This window comes from Diabrotica virgifera, chromosome 3, assembly GCF_917563875.1.
Source record: "Diabrotica virgifera virgifera chromosome 3, PGI_DIABVI_V3a".
NCBI classification, from domain to species: domain Eukaryota; kingdom Metazoa; phylum Arthropoda; class Insecta; order Coleoptera; family Chrysomelidae; genus Diabrotica; species Diabrotica virgifera.
The window spans coordinates 221,836,412-221,859,837 of record NC_065445.1 but is presented as its reverse complement, the minus strand read 5'-3'; the positions used below and the strand labels follow the sequence as shown (position 1 = coordinate 221,859,837).

At 34.6% G+C, this 23,426-nt stretch overlaps 1 protein-coding gene across 3 annotated transcripts in view; it reads right to left on the bottom strand.

The window, feature by feature from the left end:
- Positions 1-23,426, bottom strand: part of LOC114330003 (ABC transporter G family member 20) — a 632,705-nt gene that overhangs the window by 474,641 nt on the left and 134,638 nt on the right. Inside the window, exon 1 of one of the 3 annotated variants that reach the window (XM_050645858.1) lies at positions 16,149-16,353. The exons of 1 other annotated variant lie outside the window; for it this stretch is intronic. In XM_050645858.1, coding sequence (XP_050501815.1) covers positions 16,149-16,192 — 44 coding nt within the window. In that variant the 5' untranslated portion in view covers positions 16,193-16,353. Of the gene's footprint in view, positions 1-9,289; positions 9,309-16,148; positions 16,354-23,426 lie in introns of those variants that run through there. One more of the 3 variants, XM_050645863.1, reaches the window with a different exon arrangement.

The window sequence follows — 23,426 nt, the reverse complement described above, 5'->3', positions numbered from 1 at the left end:
TTTCTTCTTTATTGCTGCAGATGCTGCAATATCCACTGGTCTAATTGACATTTTTCGACAGGATCGTTGATATTGAAGAAAAATTCACTTATTTTGTGATACTTTCTTGATTTTATCACAAGTACACACACAGTTCCAGTCATGTTGCACTTGCAAGCCACGATATTCAATAACTTTTTACACTCCTTTCGAAACCCGCAAATATTTTCTATTTATGAATCAGATGCTTGCTGAGTTTTTGTGTACCTATCGCTTAAGATTTTGATACTCTGTATAAATATTTTTAATCATATCTTGAATGCACTTATGCGATAATATTGGAATAGAGGCTTTTATTCATATTTGTTCTACTTTCGTTGCAACGGCATTCAAGACGTCGGTCGGCGATAGAATGATCTTTATTATTATTTGTTAACTTAAGTTCATTACGAATAAAGAGAAAGCACTTTAGAATGTCACACTTAGTTGGTAAAACACGATCATTGAAATTTGATCAGAGCCATATTGATTATTTTAACAAAAATATTTTTTTTGTTTTTTCATATTTCAAATTCAATATGGAACCTCAAGATATTTTTTTATTTCAAAATGCTCTCGCACCAATTATTCTCATCACCTGACACAACTTTTAAACGATAGCCACAAGAATTTTTCTTTTCTTTTATTTTTTTTTTTGGCCTTTTTCGTTCCACCCTAATCTATTAAATTGTTAAATTCTCATAGCCTATTTTAGGCTTGTTTAGTAAACTAAGCAGAAAATGAGGATTTGTTGATGAAAAACGTGACTTGTTGTTAACGTACCTAATTTTTTTATTATCTAACATAGCGAATTAACTAAAAAAATAAAAAAAAAGGTAAAGTTTTCAATCCTAATAGCAACATTAATAATATTGAAAAATATTAAAAATATTACTAAAAGATTTTCAAATTGAAAACTTATTGGTCCATTTCCCTGGTAACACCTCCATGGCTTCTAAAATTTGCAAGCCAGATGGATGCTGCAGTGAAGACAAGAGGGAATTCTAAAAAGTTGCAATTCACAACCCCCGTCTGCAGCTTGGTAAAGTTCTAACGGAAAATGGACCTAGTTATTCTATAGTAGTAATACTAATGTCAATTATTCGCCCAGTTGTTACATATGGGAGTGAAACATGGACTCAACATCAGCGAGAAATAAATAAATTGCTGATATTTGAAAGGAAAGTCCTCAGAATGATATTTGGTCCTCAAAGAGATGAATTGACAGGAGAGTGGAGAAGGCGCCGCAATGCTGAATTGGTGACTCTATATGGTACTTAAAACATCGTCAGACATATAAAAGCTAATCGGATAAGATGGGCAGGTCATGTAGTAAGATCAGAGGAAGATAGAGTGCTAAAGACAGTGTTCTTCGAGAGACCAGACGGTAGAAGATCAGTGGGCCGTCCCAGAAAAACATGGAAGGATGATGTTGAAACCGATCTATCTAGGATTGGGGTACAACAATGGCAAATCGAAGCGCAAGATCGCAGACGATGGAGGGCCATAGTGGATGCGGCGAAGACTCACCCCGAGTTGTAAAGCCAGTCAAGAAGAAGAAGAAGAAGAAGAAGAAGAAGAAGAAGAAGAAGAAGAAGAAGAAGAAGAAGAAGAAGAAGAAGAAGAAGAAGAAGAAGAAGAAGAAGAAGAAGAAGAAGAAGAAGAAGAAGAAGAAGAAGAAGAAGAAGAAGAAGAAGAAGAAGAAGAAGAAGAAGAAGAAGAAGAAGAAGAAGAAGAAGAAGAAGAAGAAGAAGAAGAAGAAGAAGAAGAAGAAGAGTAATACTAATATAAAATAAAAATGTATACCATTTTTATTCAGTTGCAATGCGAAAGCAAAAGAATCTTATTCTTCACTTAGAACAGGGAGCGCAGTCCAGCACTCTGAATCGACGATTTTCGACTATTAGTGGAGTCATCATCGGAGAGGCGTAGGCCTGCTGCTCTCTGCTCGAAATGACCAAACCATGAAAGTTTATCCCCGCATTGCAACTGACGTGTATGGAGTGGGTGACTAGCGTCATCTGGCAACTGAAAGGTAACGTTTTCAGTCCTAATAGCAACATTATTGATATTAAAAAATATTAAAAATATTACTAAAACATTTTTAAATTGAAAACTTATTGGTCAATTTCCCTGGTAACACCTCCATGGCCTCTAAAATTTGCAATCCAGATGGATGCTGCAGTGAAAACAAGAGGGAATTCTAAAAAGTTGCAATTCACAACCCCCGTCAGCAGCTTGGTAGCTCCCTTAGAACAGGGAGCGCAGTCCAGCACTCTGAATCGACGATTTTCGACTCTTATTGGAGTCATCATCGGAGAGGCGTAGGCCTGCTGCTCTCTGCTCGAAGTGACCAAACCATGAAAGTTTATTTTTAATGTCAGTTGCAATGCGGGGATAAACTTTTGTGGTTTGTTCATTTCGAGCAGAGAGCAACAGGCCTACGCCTCTCTGATGATGACTCCAATAAGAGTCGAAAATCGTCGATTTAGAGTGCTGGACTGCGCTCCTTATTCTAAGTGAAAAATAAGATTATTTTGCCTTCGCATTGCAATTGAATAAAAATGGTATATATTTTTATTTTATTTAAAAAAAATGTTTAAAAAGCCTAAGGCTTCAATACAGTTTTACTTTCAATATTTTATATACGCTAGGCTAGAATATTCCACAGTTTGTTCAGAACTCTGAATAAAAACACAGTATGATTGTTACACACAGAATACAAGACATTTACCTGTCTACCAAAAATATTATTATACCGATATTTTTAAAGAACAAAGCTATAGCACACTAAAAAATCAGTCAAATCAGACTACATGCTTAGAAAATACGAGATATCAAAAATATCATATTTTTAAGGTGGTGTGTTAATTTTGCTGCTTAGTGTATAAACAGTAACTCTTGTTATAGTAATTTTTCGGAAATAATTTATGCATGTATCTTTCATGCTCTTATCTTTATTTACTATTTCGGATGTTCAACCAACAATCAATATTTTTTGCAGACAAAATATTTATTGTTAATAAAAATTCCTGCCTTATGCATAGATATGCATTATTGCGTTATTAAAAGTGCAATTTTGTTTTCATTTAGACAAAGTGGTTTTAATGGGAGGGGAGCCCAAGCATTTTTGCAGTTACTCGAGCGCGTCAGATTATCATATGGGGAGAAACCTGGTACCCTGCAGATGTACCTCTACCATATATTGGCTCTTAACGCAGGGAACTTCGTTAAGGGGGTCCTGAAAAAAAAAATCGTTAAGGGGAGCCTGAAAAAAAATATATGCTTAAAAATACTCGAAATTGTCAGTTTAAGATAAGTTAAGTACATGCAAACGAGTGTCAATTTAAAAAATCTGAAGATTTGAGCGGGGCGTACGGAAATGGGTGAGTCACAAAATTTCACAAGAAAAAAGCGAATATTTCGCGAAATGAACATTAGATCGAAAAACTGAAAGATACGTGCTCAATATTTTTCAAGAGTCTATCGAATGGTACTAAGCATGATCCCTCACGGAGAGGGGTGGGGGGTAAATTTAAAATTTTAAATACAAACCCCCTATACTTCGCAAAATGAACATCGGATCGAAAAACTGCAAAATAGACTTTCAAAATGTTTTTGAAAAATCTATCGAATGATACCAATTACGACCCCCCATGGAGGTGGCATGAGGGGTTACTTTAAAATCTTAAATGGGACCCCCAAATTTTTTATGGCAGATTTTGATTCTTTACGTAAAAATAAGCAACTTTTATCCGAGATATTTTTTCGAATTATGGATAGATGGCGCTATAATCGGAAAAAACGATTGTTGGAAATTGAAAATTAAATTAAAAAATGGAAAGTCCCCACTATAATGGAAAATTTTACTTAACTTTTTTTTGGTTTTAGGACCTAATAATCACAACCCCATAGGTCTCCATAACGCTCGAGTGACTACAAATTTAGCATACTTTGCTCCCCTACCATAATATTGTCTTTATTTTTTCATTTTCCATAAAACTATTAGAAAACCAGTATTTTTAATTTAATGTCATGCATGGGTGCTAGTTTACTCACGCACACGTGATAAATTGGAGCGTGGAATATCTGATAATATAATCATTTTAATATCCGAAATGGGTTAGTCAGTAATATTAATAATATATTATCATTATGTTAATATAAATAAAAATAAACTTAAAACTAGTTTTATCCACTAGAATAGAAAATGGAACACTTCAAAAACGTATCAATGTTTTTGATGAATCTTTTAAACTGACCACTCTTAAACTCTAACACTTAAATAATTCTCTACCTTGCTCCAAACTAATCCACTGTTTGCCGGCTTCTTCTGGTTCCTATCAATTTCGGATGTTGGAAATCATATTGGCAATCATAATCTTGCTTGCTGCGGCTCGAAACAGTTCTCCTTCTACCGGGATCGCGCTTACCTTTGACTTTACCTTGCAATATGAACTGCAGCAGGTAGTAGCGGTGCTGATTTTTTATAACGTGTCCCAGATACTGCAGTTTTATGAGTTTGATGGTAAACACAATCTCGCATTCCTTCTTCATTCTTCCTAGAACATCCTTGTTCGTGATCCTTGCTCTCCATGATATTCTCAGCATTCTTCTATGAAGGCACATCTCAAATGCTTCAAGTTTTTAAATAGTGGTGTCTGTAAGGGTCCATGCCTCTGATCCGTTCAATACCACAGTACCACGTACAAACTGACGATTTATTTATTGCTCTAAAACCGATTGAGATATACAAATCAAATTTGGTAGGGTTTAAGGGGTTAAGAGTTTTACGAGGTTTATTGCGCATTTTCTGACATACAATTAAGAATTTTATATTCACCATTGGCGTGCATACGGCTAATATGACCCAGTGAGGAGTTCAACCCTGTCGCACTCGTTGTATATCTTCTGATGTTGTGTGCTCTGTTTCAATTGTTGCTGTTTGGTGTGAGTAGTAGAATAAACAACTTTAATACTTATTTAATAATAAAACTAATAGTCAAGGAAATGAAGCATTTTGGCTCGCAATTTTTTCGTCCAGCATGGATTTACTTGAATTTTTTACAGAAGATAGGGAATAACCCAACGATTATTTTCTATATCATGCTGCTGTACGCTATAACCTTGGGGTGGTTGCCACCCCATCACGGGGGCGGGAATTTTTTATTACATTTCAACCATGGAAATCAATGTAAAAAGTAATTCTAAGAAAAAAATGTTTTTACATTTTCTTCATAAAACTAATATTTTTCGAGTTACTCGCGCTAGAAGGTAACAGTTTTTCGACAAAAAAATCGACTTTTTTAGAGGTTTTTTTGAGAATACCTCGAAAAGTATGCATTTAATAAAAAAAATGTAGATATCAAAATTGTATCTTTTAGTAACACAAACCAAATTCTTTTTCTGTGATATCTTTAAGACCAATACAAACCGAGATACGGCATGTTAAAAGTTAGATTTTTTCGTCAAATGCATAATTTGAAATATTAAAAGCCAAATAACGGAAAAACTTTGCATTTTTCGAGGAAAACTTAAAGGATATTTTTTCAAGTATACAGTTAGACCTTTCAAAAAATAATAATAAAAATTTCTAGCATGAAACTTAAGCGACTTATGATCAAAAAAAGGTCGGTACCTGCTTTTCTCTATAAAAAAATCAGTGAAACCAGTCCCTAACTACCCTCTTAATTAAAAATTGGTCTTCAGCTTTCTGTAATTCCTTTTATATTTGTATTATCAATATACCCAAGAAGTTTGACCTATTCAAAAGGCCTAGTTTTAGAAAAATTGGAGTTTAAAGAAAAATTGATTTTTGCAATTTCCTATTTTTCACCATTTACTTCAAAATATCTCCGAAAACACTGGAGATATGAAAAAAATGATAAACTACTAAATTGTAGCTTTTTTGTTAACTAAAATTCCCTTGTTCATAGATTTTCATTTCAGTAAATAGTTAGCGAGATATAGCTGTTTAACACCTCTATTTACGAGCAAACACCCCCTTTAGACCCACCCCAATTAAAAACTAAGTGATCTTATGGAATTAATTTTACATAATCTTAAATCTCTTCAAAAATCCTACAAAATTATTTTTGAAAAATCTTTTTATCGCCAAAAATGAAGAAGCCATGTTAATAAAACAATTTTTTTTTTTCGAAAAATTCGAATTGTCCTCTTCTGGATCATTTTCAATGTATGTATAATACCACAGAACCGGTTCGTATACTGGAAGATGACTAAAAAACTATTTTTTTATTTGTATTTGTATTTGTACATATTTGTAAATTCATATTTTTGTGTAAATAAATGTTTTTTTAATTCTTTAATTCTACTTTTTTTCTGTATAGATCTATTATATTATTTACTTATAAAAAAAGCTGACTTATTTACGTGCAATATATTAAGGGTAGTTTTTAAGTGTTGAAATATTATATTATATCCTAAAGCATAAAACAATCATTATTTAACCAATCAAAACCAAATTTTACTCATGTTAACGTTTACACTTTTAATTTTTATATAATTTTTAACAATAAGGGGTAGTTTACACCCCTAAAAATAATCAACCCCCTTAAGCATGATATAGAATATGAAGTACAGGGTGAGATGATCCTAATCCCAAATGATTATGTAAATCGATGCTAGCCAAAATTATTCTTTTAGGATAAGTAATTTTTATATATAGCTCTAACAAAGGTGGTTTTAAGGGTTGAAATATTATGATAGTATATCTTAAATCATAAAACAATCATTATGTAACTAATAAGAACCAAATGTTAACAATATTAAAGATTAAAATGTTATTTTATAATTTTTTAAAATTAGGGGTAGTTTTCACCCTTAAAAAACTAAAAGCATACAACGGCTCAATATAGAACATGAACTAGAGGGTGTAATGAGCCTAATCCCAAATTTTTGTACAAATTGATGCTGGACGAATAAATTGCGAGGTTTTGCCATTTTTTTTAGTTTCATTTCCTCGACTAACAAATTACAAATCAAATGTAAATGTTGAGATTTTGTTAAAGAAAGTAAAACTCATACAGAGTAAGAAAGTAAAAAGCTTATAATTAAAATAGAGGCAGAAAAATTAAAATTTACTGCTATGTAAATATTGGCCACAAAATACCGTCTTAAAACTAGCAATTATTGCGGACGTTACAACATATATAATATTTATTTCGCAAGGTCGAAATTTAGTTTATTAGATAATTATTCCGGTAGTAGCGCTATTATTATTTTATAAATGAATATATTAGTAAATTAGTATACTACAATTGTTCGCAATTATGAAATAATTATCATTTTGTATACATAATATCAGTAGATGTTCATAATTTAATGTTGTGTCGCATGGGGTGGCGAATATGTTATTACATAACGGTTGGTAACCAAACCTGTTCACTGTATGACATGTATTGAATCAGTGCAAAAAATAATGGCTTTTAATATTCGTCAAATGTGATTAGCTGTGTAACATATTACAATCAATGACATGCAATCAAAGTTCTGCCATTATCATATTTATAGTAGTAAATTAATGATGAAATCACAAAGGGTAATCAGAGACTAGACCAATCTGAAAATTATACGTTCATAGAAAGTTACCCTACAACTTTCGTATCTAACTCTTCATTCTCCTTTTCTTCCAATAAAACTTAGAATTGACGATTAAACATTCTAATGAAAACAATATCTGCTGCACAACAACACAGTCGCTTGAATAACTCACGATGTGATCAACACTGAAGTTACAACAGATGCACTAAAACTACAACAATAAAAAAAATGAACACTGACCACTTACTGTATTGCGTGTTTCACTTTTCTGACCATAAGCCAAGTTTTTGAAAGATCGTTGCTACAAAGGATTGAATTTGTGATTGATTGAATACAGATCATGAATATCTAAGATTACTATCAAAACACCAGTTTGGTTTTCGGGACATCGAGTCTACTCGAGACACTACACAAGTCCATCGAGTGATAAGTGAAATTTGAGAAAGACTTTAAGAAATAAATGCCACTGCTATATTTCTAGATATCTTATAAGCATTTGGCACAGAGGTCTTATTTACAAAGTAAAAATAGCAGCACCCGAAGTAATTATTTCCTCCTAATCAAATCCTGCAGATAAAATAGATATATTTAAGTAAGATTTAATGACCAAAAATCCAACCTCTGTCCTATCAACTCCGGAGTCCCGCAGGGTAGTGTTCTCGGACTGCTGCTTTTCTTATTCTACACAGCCGACATGCGACACACCAGAGACTAATAACATTACAATCGCTTCCTTTGCAGATGATGTAGCAATACTAGCTGTAAATGAACATCTTATACAAATCTCACAAGACCTGCAACACCATCTGGAAATCTGGACGCACTCAGTGATTGATCAACAAAATGGCGAACAAAAGTAAATAAAACAAAATCAATTCAAATAACATTTACCAAACGTACAACATGACCACCTCTAAGAATGGACAATGTAAAAATACCAATAATAACAGACGCTAGATATCTTTTTCTTTATTTTGACAAACGTCTCACTTGTAAGAAATATACCCAGACCAAAAGAAGACAGATCGACTTAAAATTCTGACAAATCTATTAGCTCCTTAGATGGAAATCAAAACTCAACATCCAAAATAAAATTCTTCTATACAAAGACATACTCAAACCTATCTGGTTTTATGGACTACAACTATGGGGTCGTGCAAAGCCAACGTCGCATAATATCATTCAAAGATATCAGTATAGAGTTCTAAGATCGTTAGTGGATGCACTATGATACGTATGTAATCAAACACTTCACTAAGACTTAAAGATTCCTTTCATCAGGGTAGAAATCCATCCAAAGGGAATTATTCAGCAATGGTCCTGACACAAGGAGACTACGTAGATAGAATCTGGCTAAGACCTGCTTCAAAACTAAAACATAAATAGAATAAGGTGAAACATCATTAAATGTCTCCTCTTCACGCTCAAAACCAGTAACACGTTTACTTAATACTCTGTAATGACGTAGATTGTAAATAAACATAAATAGGTGACAACAATAAAGGTTAGTAAATGAATATTACTATGAATTAAAAATTCGTCAAATGTGATTAGCTGTGGATTGTGTATTAGCATCTTATAATCAATGACATGCAGTCATTGTTCTGCCATTATCGTATAATATGGTAATAGACTAATTATTATCAAATCACAAAGGGTAATCATAGACTAGACCAATCTGAAAATTATGTGTTCATGAGAAAGTTACCTTACAACTTCCGTGTCTAACTCTTTATTCTCCTTTCCTTCCATTTAAACTTAGAATTGACGATTAACCATTCGAATAAAAGCAATATCTGCCGCACAACAACACAGCCGCTAAAACAGCTCACGATGTGATCAATACTGAAGTTACAACAGATACACTAAAACTACGACAATAAAAAATGAACACTGACCACTTAACTGTATTGTGTATTTCACTTTTCTGGCCATAAGCAAAGTTTTTAGAAGATTGTTGGTTGCTACAAAGGATACACGCAGATAATGAATTTCTAACATAATAAAAACATCAGTTTGGTTTTCGGGAGAATCACTCATTACAAAAGTCCATCGAATGATAAATGAAATATGAAAAAGTCTTAAAGAAAAGAAACACCAACGCTATATTCCTAGACATCTCATATGCGTTTGACAAAGTGTGGCACAGGGGTCTGCTTTACAAAGTAAAAATAGCACTACTCAGCAATTATCTCTTCCTAATCAAATCCTACATATCAAATAGATATTTTTATGTACAATTTAATAACCAAAACTTCAGCCTCTGTCGAATCAACTCCGGAATCCCGCAAGGTAATATTCTCGGACCGCTGCTATTCTCATTCTACACAGCCGACATACCAGAGACTAATGACGTTACAATCGTTTCTTTTGCTGATGACGTAGCAATACTAGCTGTAAATGAAGATCATATACACGCCTCACAAGACCTGCAACACCATCTGGACATACTTAGTGATTAATATACAATATGACGAACAAAATAAACAAAACAAAATTAACTCAAATAATATTTACAACAGCCATAACGCATGTCCACCTCTTAGAGTGAACAATGTAAAAATACCAATAGTAACAGACGCTAGATGCCTTGTCTCCTCTTGGAAGAAACATATCCAGAAAAAATCTATTGCCTCCAGAAATCAAAACTCAAAATCCAAAATAAAATTCTATACAAAGCCATACTCAAACCTATCTGGTGCTATGGACTACAACTATGGGCCTCTGCAAAGCCAACGTAGCAGAATATAATCCAAAGAAATCAGTAAAAAGTTCTGAGATCGTTCTGAGTAGATTCACCATGATACGTAAGTAATGAAACACTTCGTATCAAAGTTACCTTACAAATTCCGAGTCTAACTCTTCATTCTTCTTTACATTCTCCACAAAAACACAATCGCTTAAACAGCTTACGATATGATCAATACTGGAGTTACAACAGATCATAGGCGTAACTAGGGGGGGTTGGGGGTTATAACCCCCTCCTCCATTGGAATGTACTTTGAGCTCTATACGCTTAACACCATACCCCTAGGAGACCTTCCAGTAGTTGTAACCCCCCTTAGGATTATCCTGGTTACGCCTGTGCAACAGATGAACTAAAACTACAACAATAAAAAAACACTCACCACTTAACTGTATTGCGTGTTTAACTTTTTTGGCCGTAAGCAAAGTTTTTGAAAGATTGTTGCTACAAATAATATACATGTTGCAGATCAGGAATTTCTAACATTACTACTAAAACATCATTTTGTTTTTCTGGAAAACCACTCCACTACACTAGTCCACCGATTGATAAATTAAATATCAAAAAGTCTTGCTTTTGATTTGACAGTTAATACTGCAACTCTATATTCCTAGACATCTCACAAGCATTTGACGAAGTCTAGCACAGAGGCAAACAAAGCAAGTCTAGAGTCTACAAAGTAAAAATAGCGATATCCAGTAATTATTTTCTCCTAATTATATCCAACATATCAAACAGATATTTCTCTGTAAAATTTAATGACCAAATCCAACCTCTGTCGTATTAATTCCTGAGTCCTGCAGGGTAGTGTTCTCGGACCGCTGCTTTTCTCACTCTACAGAGCCGATATACTAGAGATGAATAACACTATAATCCCTTTCTTTGCTAATGAAGTAGCAATATTAGCTGTAAATGAAGATCCTGACACCAAGATCTGCAACACCATGTGAATATAATCAGTGATTGGTACACAAAATGGCGAACAAAAGTAAACAAAACAAAATCCATTCAGATAGCATTTACCAACGGCCACAATACATGCCCACCTGCAAGAATGGACAATGTAAGAATACCAACAGTAACAGATACCTTGGTCTCCATCTTGACTCACATCTCACTTGGAAGAAACATATCCAGTTCAAAAAAAAACAACTGGACTTAAAATTCCGGCAAATGTATTGGCTCCTTGGGCGCAAATCAAAACTCAACATTCAAAACAAATTTCTCCTATACAAAGCCATACTCGAACCTATCTGGTACTATGGACTACACATATGGGGCTGTACAAAGCTAACGTCGCAGAAAAACATCTACTCTAAGTTCACAATCAAGATGCAGTAGAAATAAACAAACCAAGACATTGTAAATTATGATTCGGGAGTGCTCCTTGTAACATTTAACGTGTCCTGGTTTGTTTATTTCTACTGCATCTTGATTGTGAATATAGAGTAGAGATTTCAGTTTAAATTCCAAGGTCCTTAGTAGATGCACCATGATACGTAAGTAATTAAACACTTCGCTAAGTCTTAAAGATTCCTTTTATCAAGTAGAAATCCATCCAGCCAAAGCAGTGCCGGATTAACCATTAGGCAAAGTAGGCAGTTGCCTAGAGGCCTCGGCCCCAAAGGGGGCCTCGCGGGAACCAAAACGAAAAAATGTTGAAAGATTTAAATATTGCGCAATACCATAAAAGTTATGGTGGACGTATAAAGCTACATTACAATGCACACTTTTGTTCACATAGAAAGTATATGCTGTGGGAATAAATCGCTAATGAATGCCCTTTGGTAGAAGGACCAGTACTACAGATGGAAACAAGAATCTAAAGTAAGCAAAAAAACACAAGCAAAATCAGGAGAAAGGAAAGATCATTAATCAAAATCCAAAACTGAAGCAAAATTTATTTAAACTCAGTTTCACACGGAAATCCATAGCTATTAGTGAAGCAGCAACCAATGAAAATGCTCGTGATGGAATATAAACAACTGAGGGAAACATAGCTTCTCTAACTGAAGAAGATGAAAAAACATGTAACGACAGTTCTATTCCAGTTCAAGAAGTTAAAGAACCAGATACCGAAACTAAGTTAAAAATTGAAGTTAAAGATAAATTGGGTCCTAAATTCGGAATACGGCATAGGATTACGGAATACAGTAACTAAAGAGGTAAGGACATGTTTTGGGAAGTTATGATCAAATGCTTAAATGAACCACTAAGCGATCTCATTCGCCCCGATCTAGTCCTTATACGAACAAGCAGCACATGCCATAAGACCTTTGCCTAAAGGTTAAAACGCTTTCAGATCTGCTCTTCATACTCTTGCTGAAGACACTAATCAGCGAGCTTAAAGAGTTCATGAGGCTAAGTGTTTGTTGAAAGAAATGTCAAAAAAAAGAAACATTCATAATGAATGAGTTTTGGGTAACAATTTTAAAACGCATCAACGCTGTCAGTAAATCATTGCAGAGAGAAGAGATTGAACTTCAAGCTAGAGTTCAGCTTCTAAATTCACTTTTGGAGTTCTTAAAATTCCAAAAAGATAATTTTGCTTATTACGAGCCTATTATTGCATGCAACCTACAATACTCTGAATATTCTCTACTATACTCTAATTACTGAGCTGAATCGTCGGTTGACAGTGTTCAGGTCAATGAACTCAGTATTTGGTCTTTTGTGTTTTTCCAAAATTGAGTGATACTCAAATAAAGGAGTGTGCTTTAAAACCACATGAAAACTATCCTGATGATATTGAATCTGAACTTGAAAATAAACTAGAATAGTTCAAATATTTTACAGCCCAGCTTCAAACTTGCAGGGAAAACAATTTATTCCTGCTTCACAGTCATTTTGGGTTATTTCGCAACAGGCGAACGGACATTTTCAAAAATAAAAATTATTAAAAGCGGAGAAACCTAGGTTTCTTAAAGGGCCTCATAGCTTGGGTTGCCTAAGGGCCTCCGGCACTGAGCCAAAGAGTCACAAAATGAACGTATCATTCACCACAAAAATGAGTTAGTAAGGGAATTAGGGAATTATTCAGCAATGGTCCTACCACGAAGAGACTAGATAGAATCTGACCAAGACCTGATTCAGAAATAAAACGAGATTTGGAAGGCAAAGTAAGTTTTCAACCTAATAGAAACATTAATGATATTAAATATTACTAGAAGATTTTTAATTGAAAACTTATTTGTCCATTTCCCTGATAACACCTCCATTGCTTCTAAAAATTGCAAGCCAGATGGATGCTGCAGTGAAGACAAGAGGGAATTCTAAAAAGTTGCAATTCACAACCCCCGTCTACAGCTTGGTAATGTTCCAACGGCAAATGGACCTAGTTTCTCTATAGGAGTAATACTAATAAAATAAAAATGTATACCATTTTTATTCAGTTGCAATGCGAAGGCAACACTGTCTTATATTTCACTTAGAACAGGGAGCGCAAATCAGCACTCCGAATCGACGATTTTCGACTCTTTTTGGACTTATCATCGGAGAGGCGTAGGCTTGCTGCTCTCTGCTCGAAGTGACAAAACCACGAAAGCTAATCCCCGCATTGCAACTGACGTTCATGGAGTAGGTAACTAGCGTCATCTAGTTGACTGATCTTTAAGCTTTACAGTGTGAATGGTTCCACTGTCCACTTATATAGTTACTTATGTAAAATAAGTGACAAGAAAAAAAGATAATAAATGAATATTTAGGTGAACTAATTATGAAATCACAAAGGGTAATCAGAGACTACATCAATCTTAAAATTATATGTTTATGAGAAAGTTACCTTACAACCTCCGTGTTTAACTCTTCATTCTCTTTCCTTCCATTAATACTTAGAATTGACGATTACCTTCGAATGAAAACAATATCTGCCGCACAAAAACACAGTCGCTAAAACAGCTCATGATGTGATCAATGCTGAAGTTACAATAGATGCACTACAATTACAACAATTAAAAATTGAACACTGACCACTTAACTGTATTTCGTGTTTCATTTTTCTGGCAGTAGGCAAAGTTTTTGAAAGATTATTGCTACAAAGGATATACGCATATTATGAATTTCTAACATTACTACCAAAACATCAGTTTTGTTTTCGGGAAAACTAGTCCAGTACACAAGTCCATCGAATAATAAATGAAATATGAAAAAGTCTAAAAGAAAAGAAATACCAACGCTATATTCCGAGACATTTCATATAATAAGCAAAGTCTGGCACATAGGTTTTATTTACAAAGTAAAAATAGCCCTATTCAGTAATTATTTCCTTTCAATCATATACGGGGTGTCATATCGGCTGACGCCGCATCCCCACACCTAACCGCCATCTATTTCTATCCTGGGCACCTTTCTCTTCCAAATCTCGGTGTTCCATGGCCTTCCTTATCGTGTCATTGCAGTATAGTCTTGGTCTTCCCCTTTTCTTCTTACCTGGGGGTTTCCATTTCATGAGTTTATCTGTTTAACTGATGTGTTCTCTTTTATTAGGATTTTAAAGTGGGCGTCAGAATTCACGACCAGATATTCTGTTTTTTCTATATTTATATTTAATTCCCATTTTTTGTAGGCTGAAAAAAGGCGGGTTAACATGAATTCCATGTCATACGAATCTTGTGCCAGTACTGCTTGATTGTCAGCAAAGTGAATGTTAAACAGGCAGTCATCTCCGATCATAATCCCGATTAGTCCACAACTTCTTTTCCATTCATTTAAAGCGACTTCCAAGTATATATGTTAAATAGCAACGGTGACAAGCTACACCCTTGCTTCAGTCCTATCAAATCGTACATATCAAATAGTTATACTTATGTAAAATTTAATGACCAAAAATCCAACATCTGTCGTATCAACTCCGGAGTCCCGCTGGGTAGTGTTCTCGGACTGCTGCATTTCTCATTCTACACAGCCGACATACCAGAGACTAATAACATTACAATCGTTTCCTTTTCTGATGATGTAGCGATACCAGCTGTAAACGAAGATCCTGCGCACAAGCCTCAGAGGACCTGCAATACCATCTGGACATACGCAGTAGTTGGTACACAAAATGGCGAACAAAAGTAAATAAAACAAAATCACCTTAAATAATATTTACCAACAACGACAACACATGCCCACCTATAAGATGGAACAATGTAAAAACACCAACAGTAACAGACGCTAGATACCTAGGTCTCCATCTTGGCCAACTCTAACTTGGAAGAAACATATCCAGACCAAAAGATGATAGTTTAGTTTAAAAGTTCGACAAATCTAAATTGGCCTCTTGGATGAAAATCAAAACTCAACATCCAAAACAAAATTGTTCTATACAAAGCCATACTCAAACCAATCTGTTACGATGGACTACAACTAGGAGGCTGTGCAAAGCAAACGTCGAAGAATATCATTCAAAGATTTCAGTTTAAAGTTAGAAGATCGTTAGTAGATGCACCATGATACGTAAGTAATTAAACACTTCCCTCAGACTTAAAGATTCCTTTCATCAGGGTAGAGATCCATAGAGCCAAGGAGTCATAAAAAGAATGAATCATTTACCACGAAAATGAGTTAGTAAGAGAATTATTCAGCAATGGTCTTGCCTCAAAGAGACTAGATAGAACCTGACCAAGACTTGTTTCAAAACTAAAACATAAATAGAAAAAGGTGAGACATTATGTGACTAAAATAAGAGATAATAAATGATTATTAATATGAATTAAATATTCCTCAAATGTGGCTAGTTGTGTGACATCTTATAATAATGACATGCAATCATCGCCTGCTATTATCACAATCAGAGACTAGACCAATCTGAAAATTATATGCTCATAATGAAAGTTACCTTACAACTTCCGTGTCTAACTCTTCACTCTCCTTTCCTTCCATTTAAACTTATTTTAGAATTGACGATTAACCATTCCAATGAAAACAATATCTGCCGCACAACACAGTCGCTTGAATAACTCACGATGTGATCAATACTGAAGTTACAACAGATGTACTAAAACTTCAACAATAAAAAATGAACACTGACCACTTAACTGTATTGCGTGTTTCACTTTTCTATGCTAGTTTATCTACCTAATCATAATCTATTAATCTAAAAGGATGATCGATATTAATATTTGAACTTTGGAAAATACTCTCCACATTCCCATTAACTAATTTCATTAGAGCCCTGGACAAACATAAAACACATTAGATATTATATGGTTTATATTGTACTTAAATAAATTGGTATATGATAGAAAAAAATATTATACAGGGTGCGGCATTAGCACAAAATACATGGTCGTCTCAAAGCAAGAATGACGGCGACGGCGAATGAGGCAAAATATTACTATAAACATATCCACGGGGAAAAATTTCATGTAGTTGGCTGTATACCATTACAAAAACATAAAATCCTTTATAAAAGGTATATTAGTTAAAATCCCTATACAGGGCTACATCAAAGACATAACTAGTTTTCAATCGGTTGACCGATCATCATCAGTGTAATCTTAGAATCTAACATGCTAACCACCAAAGTAAAAAATATTTGGGTATAAACCCTTTATAATTGATCCGTCATAGGAACATATGAAAATGTTATATGTATTACTATAAACGATCATAACTTCGAAGTGGTTAAACAATTTAAATATCTAGGAGCAACAATCACCAATGGCAACAAAATAGATCAAGAAGTTGAAACGCGAATAATGTTAGGAAGCAGATCTTTCTTTGCAGTGCAACATCTAATGAAGTAAAAAATTCTCTCACGAGGTGCAAAAATCCAGATATATAAGACCATAACACGACCAGCAACCGCGCATGGAAGCGAAACATGGACGCTAAGCAAAAGAGAAATCAACAAATTGCTGGTGTGGGAAAGTAAAATCCTTCGAATGATATTTGGCCCTTGCAGAGACAGCGTGGCAAACGAATGGAGGCGCAGACACTTCTTCTTCTTCTTTTTATAATAGACCTCTCGGCCTGTTCCTTACCGATTTTGAGCTTGTATTCGTAGCTGTGATGTTGACTGCCAGCTATCTCGCCACATTTTAAAGGGCCTTCCTATTGGTCTCTTGCCTGTTGGCTTCGAATCCCTGGCTATACGGGCTATTCTCTCGCTGTCCATTCTCGTCACATGCCGATTCCACTCTCGTCGTCTCTGTCTTCCCCACCGTACTATATCTTGTGTGTTACAGAGAGCTCTTATTCTGTCGTTCGGTATTCTGTCTCTCAGTGTTTTTCCAGTTATTGACCTCAACGTTCTCATTTATGATGTTCTCAGTATCCTCTTGGTTTATGCAGTGTCACATCTTGTTTCTATCGCGTACGTCATAATCGGTCTTACACATGATTTGTATATGCGTACTTTCCCTTTCACTCTCATATCTTTGTTTCTCCAGATGACATCCCTCAGACATCCTGATACGTAATTGGCTTTATTTGCTTGCTTTCGGACACTCTCTTTAATATCTCCATAACTACATATTTCGATTCCCAGATATTGGAATCTCGAGACTTGTTGAATTAGTTCGTTGTTAATTACTAATTTGCATCTTATGGGTTCCCTTGACACTACCAGGGATTTTGTCTTGGCTGTTGATATTTTCATGTTGTAGTTCTTCTCCACTGTATTGAAAGTTTGTTCCATTCGCTGTAGGTTATCCTAGTTATCGAAGATTAAGATTGCGTCGTCAGCATAACAGAGGATTTTTATTTGTTTTTCCGCCATCTTATATCCTTTTCCAGTAACTTTAATGTTTTCTATGATTTTGTCCATGACTAAATTAAAAAGCAATGGGCTCAAGCTATCCTCTTGTCTGATTCCCGAGTTGATTTCTACTTCCGATGTTAGTTCATGCTCGACTTTTATTCTGGTTTTGTTCTTCGTATTAATGTCTTTAATTATCATTATCATCCTGTTGGGCTGATTTTTCTCCTTTAGCAATCTTGGCACATCTTCCAATCTTACACAATCGAAGGCCTTAGTCAGATCTATAAAGCACGTAAATGCAGGTGTATTATATTTCAGTGCTTTCTCAGCCATTTGTCTGGCTATGAATATGGCGTCTATTGTGGACCTATTTTTCGGAAAACCTTGTTGTTCCTCACTAATTGTCAATTCTTCATTTATTTTATTGGTAAGTATTTTTGTTAAGAGTTTAAGAGCTGTGCTCAGCAAGGTGATGGTACGGTAGTTGCTAGGGTCTTTGCTGTTTCCTCTCTTGTGTGTAGGTATTGTTATACTCGTCCTCCACTGGTCTGGTACACGCTGCCTACATATTATTTCTTGAAAGAGGATCTCTATGTTTTCGATTAAGGCAGCGATTCTCAACCTGTGAAGCGCGTCCCCCTAGGGGGGCGCGCTTTTAGTAATGGGGGGGGGGGGGCGTGAGCACATAAAAAAATACACCAACATCATTAACTAATTTATTAAAATCAAAGCAAAACAAAATTCTGACAAAATAAAAAATAAAATACACATGAACTTGAATAGGAGTTATAACCATAAAGAGCACTCAATACTAAAAAGTAAGATTTTACTGTTTTTTGTCAAAATTATTGAACGAGGGGGGCGCGGTGAAAATAATTATGGAAGATTGGGTCGCAAAGGGTAAAAGGTTGAGAAACGCTGGATTAAGGTTTCTCCTTGGTATTTCAGGAGTTCATTTGGTATCCCATCGGGTCCTGGTGCTTTTCTGTTTTTTAATTTACGTATGTTATTCCTTATTTCTCCTTTTGTGATTTCTAGTTCTCTGTCTATGTTGAATTCGTCTTCATTTCTTGTTTCTTCCTCTTTTTCAGGTATTATAGTATCTTCCTTCTATTTTATTTAAACTTCTATATTCGTTAATGGGTTTTTTCCTATTTTTTAGTATTTTCCAAACTTTTCTTTGCGCCCCATACATATCGTGTTGCATTTCTTTGGTAAAGCGTGTCCAATATTCCCTTTTTATATTTCTTATCTTAGAATTGATGTAATTTCTTGTGTCTCTGTATTGTTGGTAATTGTTTGGTGTTTTGTTAGTGCAGTATTGTAGGTATGCTTTCCTCTTTTCATACGCTAGATCTCTTATTTCAGTATTGAACCAGGGCTTTGATATTTTTGTTGCATTCAGGTTAATTTTTCTGACCCCTATGCTTTCCTTTGCGGCTTGTAATATATTATATTCTATTTTTGCCTATGTCTCATTTACTCCTTCACCTGTTGTTACTGGGTTTATCTCAAATATTTGTTCTAAACGTCTTTTATGCAGCCATTTTGTGTTTTGGTTCTCTAGAGACTCAATGTTTAGTTTTTCGAAGTACTTGAGTGGTTTTTTCTTGTTTTGTGGTACTTTGAGCAAAAATTTTCCAAGCACCATTTTATGGTCTGATTCGATATTGGGCGATGTTAATGCTCTTACGTCTAGTATTTGTTCATGTATGATTTCTCTATCTGGAATTATATAGTCCATTGTTGATTGTTGGCCTTGCGTGTTTTGCCACGTGTATTTGTGTTGGGGTTTGTGTGGAAAAAACGTGTTGTTTATTCTCAACAAATTTTGGGTACAGTGTTCAACATGGTATTCTCCATTTCGCTTCAATGTATCTTCATTGAATCGTTGTTTGATATTATCTATGCTGTCGTTTCCTATTCTTGCATTGAGATCTCCAAGAATAATTATTTTTTCTTCTGTATCTTGTCGATTACATCTTGTAGTTTATTGTAGAATTCTTCGGTCTCCCCTCGGGTTTACTTATATCTGGTGCGTAGACTGATATAACGTGGATTAGTGTTTTCCATATTCAAAGTCGTCATCAGGATTCTATGGTTGATATATTCGATGTTTTCTATGCTCTTTTCAAATTTCGTGTACATTATAAGGCCTACTCTTGAGCTAGCATATTCCCCCTTGTCTTTTCCGCTGTATATGAGTAGGAAATCTTGGTATTTTGAAGTTCCCTTTCCTTTCCTTCTGGTTTCGGAGAGCGCGCATAAATCTATTTTGTGGGTGTTCATTTCTATTAGTATCTCTTGGTCTCTCTTTGTCCATGACTTAATGTTCCAGCATGCTATTCTTAATTCTTTATCCTTTTTCGTAGTCCTATTCTTTGCTAGAGTCGTCTTGAAAAAATGTTTCTGTCCGGTATCCGAGGCTTGGTCATCGGTTCAGATACTTCGGATAGGAAAATATAGTCTGAAAAAGGCCAATAGACTCAGATAAGCATTTGATATGTAGTAACAACAATCGCCTTATAAATAGTGTGTTTTGGGAAAGGAAAGATGGGAGAAGGTCTGTATGACGGCGTAGAAAATGCTGGAAAGATGCAGTCAGAGAAGAGCTGGAGAAAATGGGAGTGAGACAATGGGAAATAGTGGCACAGGACCGACCAACATGGAAGGCAATAGTAAACGCGGGGTAGATAATTAGTGCGAGGAAGTCCAATTACTCATTTGTCATAAAAAATATGTTCAAATATACAGGGACACCCATATTGACAGGGAGGAACAAACTTATCTTTTTTAATGGTATGTATAGTTTTACATTTTGGGACTCTTCTCGATGTTCTTGCGTTTATAAAATAGAGTTATATAAGGTTATATGCGATAGTTTGAAAGATAATTATGTTTTGTATTAATTTTGAAGCAATATTAACACCATCTGGAATTTGTCATCATCAAAAAGATATATTTATATTCAAACAATTTTTAATCATTATCATTATCTTTGTTATTATCCCTATGCGGGGTCGGCTTCCCTAATTGCATTTCTTCATAAGTTTCTATCTTGGATCATATCAACCTCTATTTATTTATTTATTCACGGGCAAGCCCTATTCAGATATAAATGTTACAGTGTTCTAAATAATCATAATATAACATAAATTATCATAATATAACATAACAAAGTGGTTTGAGAAAAAATAATTCTATGAGTAGTACAGTTACAAAAAAGAAAAAAAGAATAAGATAACATATAGGTCAGTACAATTAGAAACAAAAGATAACACATAAATCAATTCAGAAATGTTCCAAGGTATAACGGTTTTGAGTTATCTAATACATACAGGTCATGTAACATTAATCACAATACAAAAGCTCTGGCCGAAAGTATTAAAAAGTTAAAAAGTTAGGGAAGAAATATGACTTTTAAAGCGGGAAACTGATATATTAAAAATTTCGAGGTTATTTATTGAGTTAGCTAATCGAAGAGTTCTAGGAATAAATGTGTTGTAAGAATAATTGAATCTATGAAAACAAACCTAAAAGTCCACGAGGAAAAATTTCCTGTAGTTGGCTGTATACCATTACAAAAACATAAAATCCTTTATAAAAGGTATATTTGTTAAAATCCCTATACAGGCCTACATCAAAGACAGAACTAGTTTTCGATCGGTTGACCGATCATCATCAGTGCAATCCTAAAATGTGTACAACCAGATAAAATGATGCAAAGTATTTAAAATGTTGACTAAGGTTATAAAAAGTTATAGGTTATACTCACTTAGAATCTACATGCAAGCCACCAAAGTAAAAATAACAGGGTAAAACCCTTTACAATTGATCCGTCATCGGAACATATGACAAAGATGTGAATTATAACATGGATGATTAAGATATCCAATGTTTTTCGCCCGAGGTACCAATGAGCTCTATCTGACAAGTTCACATCATGACTGTATGGCAGCAAGTGATTTTGATAACGGAAATTCTGAATGGTGACATGACAGGAATGACAGTTCCACAGGAAGTTATAATTTCCCTGTTGTTTTGTGGTATTTATTGTAAAATTTGTTAAATTAATAACAATAAAAACAGTCGTTCCCACTGTGGTAGATAGTCTGTAAAAATGGAAATAAACTTGATGTAAATGTTAAAATATTGTAATGGAGGAAGTAGGCAAACCACATTACACAAAATACAGAAAACTTAATAAACATTATCAAACCCTTTATATGTGATATCTAGGGCTTAGAAAAGCAGTTGTGTGTTTATTTAAAAGTTATCAAATATATTAGAATAATTGGAAGTTGTTATAGTATGTGGAAGTACCATAAAAATCACTGTGTGGGTGACAAAGGTGTAGAACTGTTTTCTGATCTGGGAGGGATATATAATACAAGCTAAGATACATGCCACCATTTCTCAAGATCCCTGCATATCGCCTGGAACTCTAAGGGTTCGACAAAACAGACCAATATATGAGATAGCTAACATAGGGGAGAGGGGTGGTGTTATAAATTTATGAGAATATAATTAAAATGTAACATGAACGGGACCCAAAAAGAGTAGTGAGACTATTAAATTTAGTTGCAGTATGATTATATGGGGTGGATATAATTAAATTATTGAAGAAAATTTAGAGATGAAACGGTATGTATGTGGGTGATGATAGCAGCTATTGGTTTGTGTGTGTATAATTGGATAGTGATAGTGGTTGATGGATAGAGATGAATAAGGAAAGAAAATCATTATGAATTGTGTCAAATCAACTGTAAATGTGGCTATGTGAAAGCGATAGAGTAATAAAGAGGTGAAAAGTACTATTGTAATTAAAAAGAAGTTACGGAAAAGTTGTCGATGAAGTGGATGGAAGTCCCGGTTAAACGAAACATGGCGGTTGACACAATTGCAAACCTAAAAGGTTTGCACCTGCCTAGTCGTACGACTGGGGACAAATAGAGATATTTTGGAGAGAAGCTCGGGGCAGTTACACAACCCGTTGATAATTTTAAATAAAATTATTAAGTCTCTTTGTTTTCTGCGTACCTCAAGAGGAGGTAAGTTCAGTATGCGCTCTAATGCAGAATAGTCGTAGTATAGATGCATCTTAGTGGCAGTATATCTCATAAAATTGTGTTGGACAGCTTCAAGTTTCAGTTTATGAGTAAAGTAATAAGGGGACCAAATTTTAGAACACAAATAAAAATGAGATCTAACCAGGGAGAAATAAAGGGATTTAATAGCTAAGATGTTAGTAAAGTCTCTGGTGGTTCTTTTTATAAAACCAAGCATCTTCATAGACTTCTGTATTGTACTGGAAATGTGTAATTTATAGCTAAGGGCGGAGTCAAGGATCACACCTAGATCCTTAGTTTCAGAAGCAGAAGGTAGGGTCAAATTATTTATACTATATTCGTA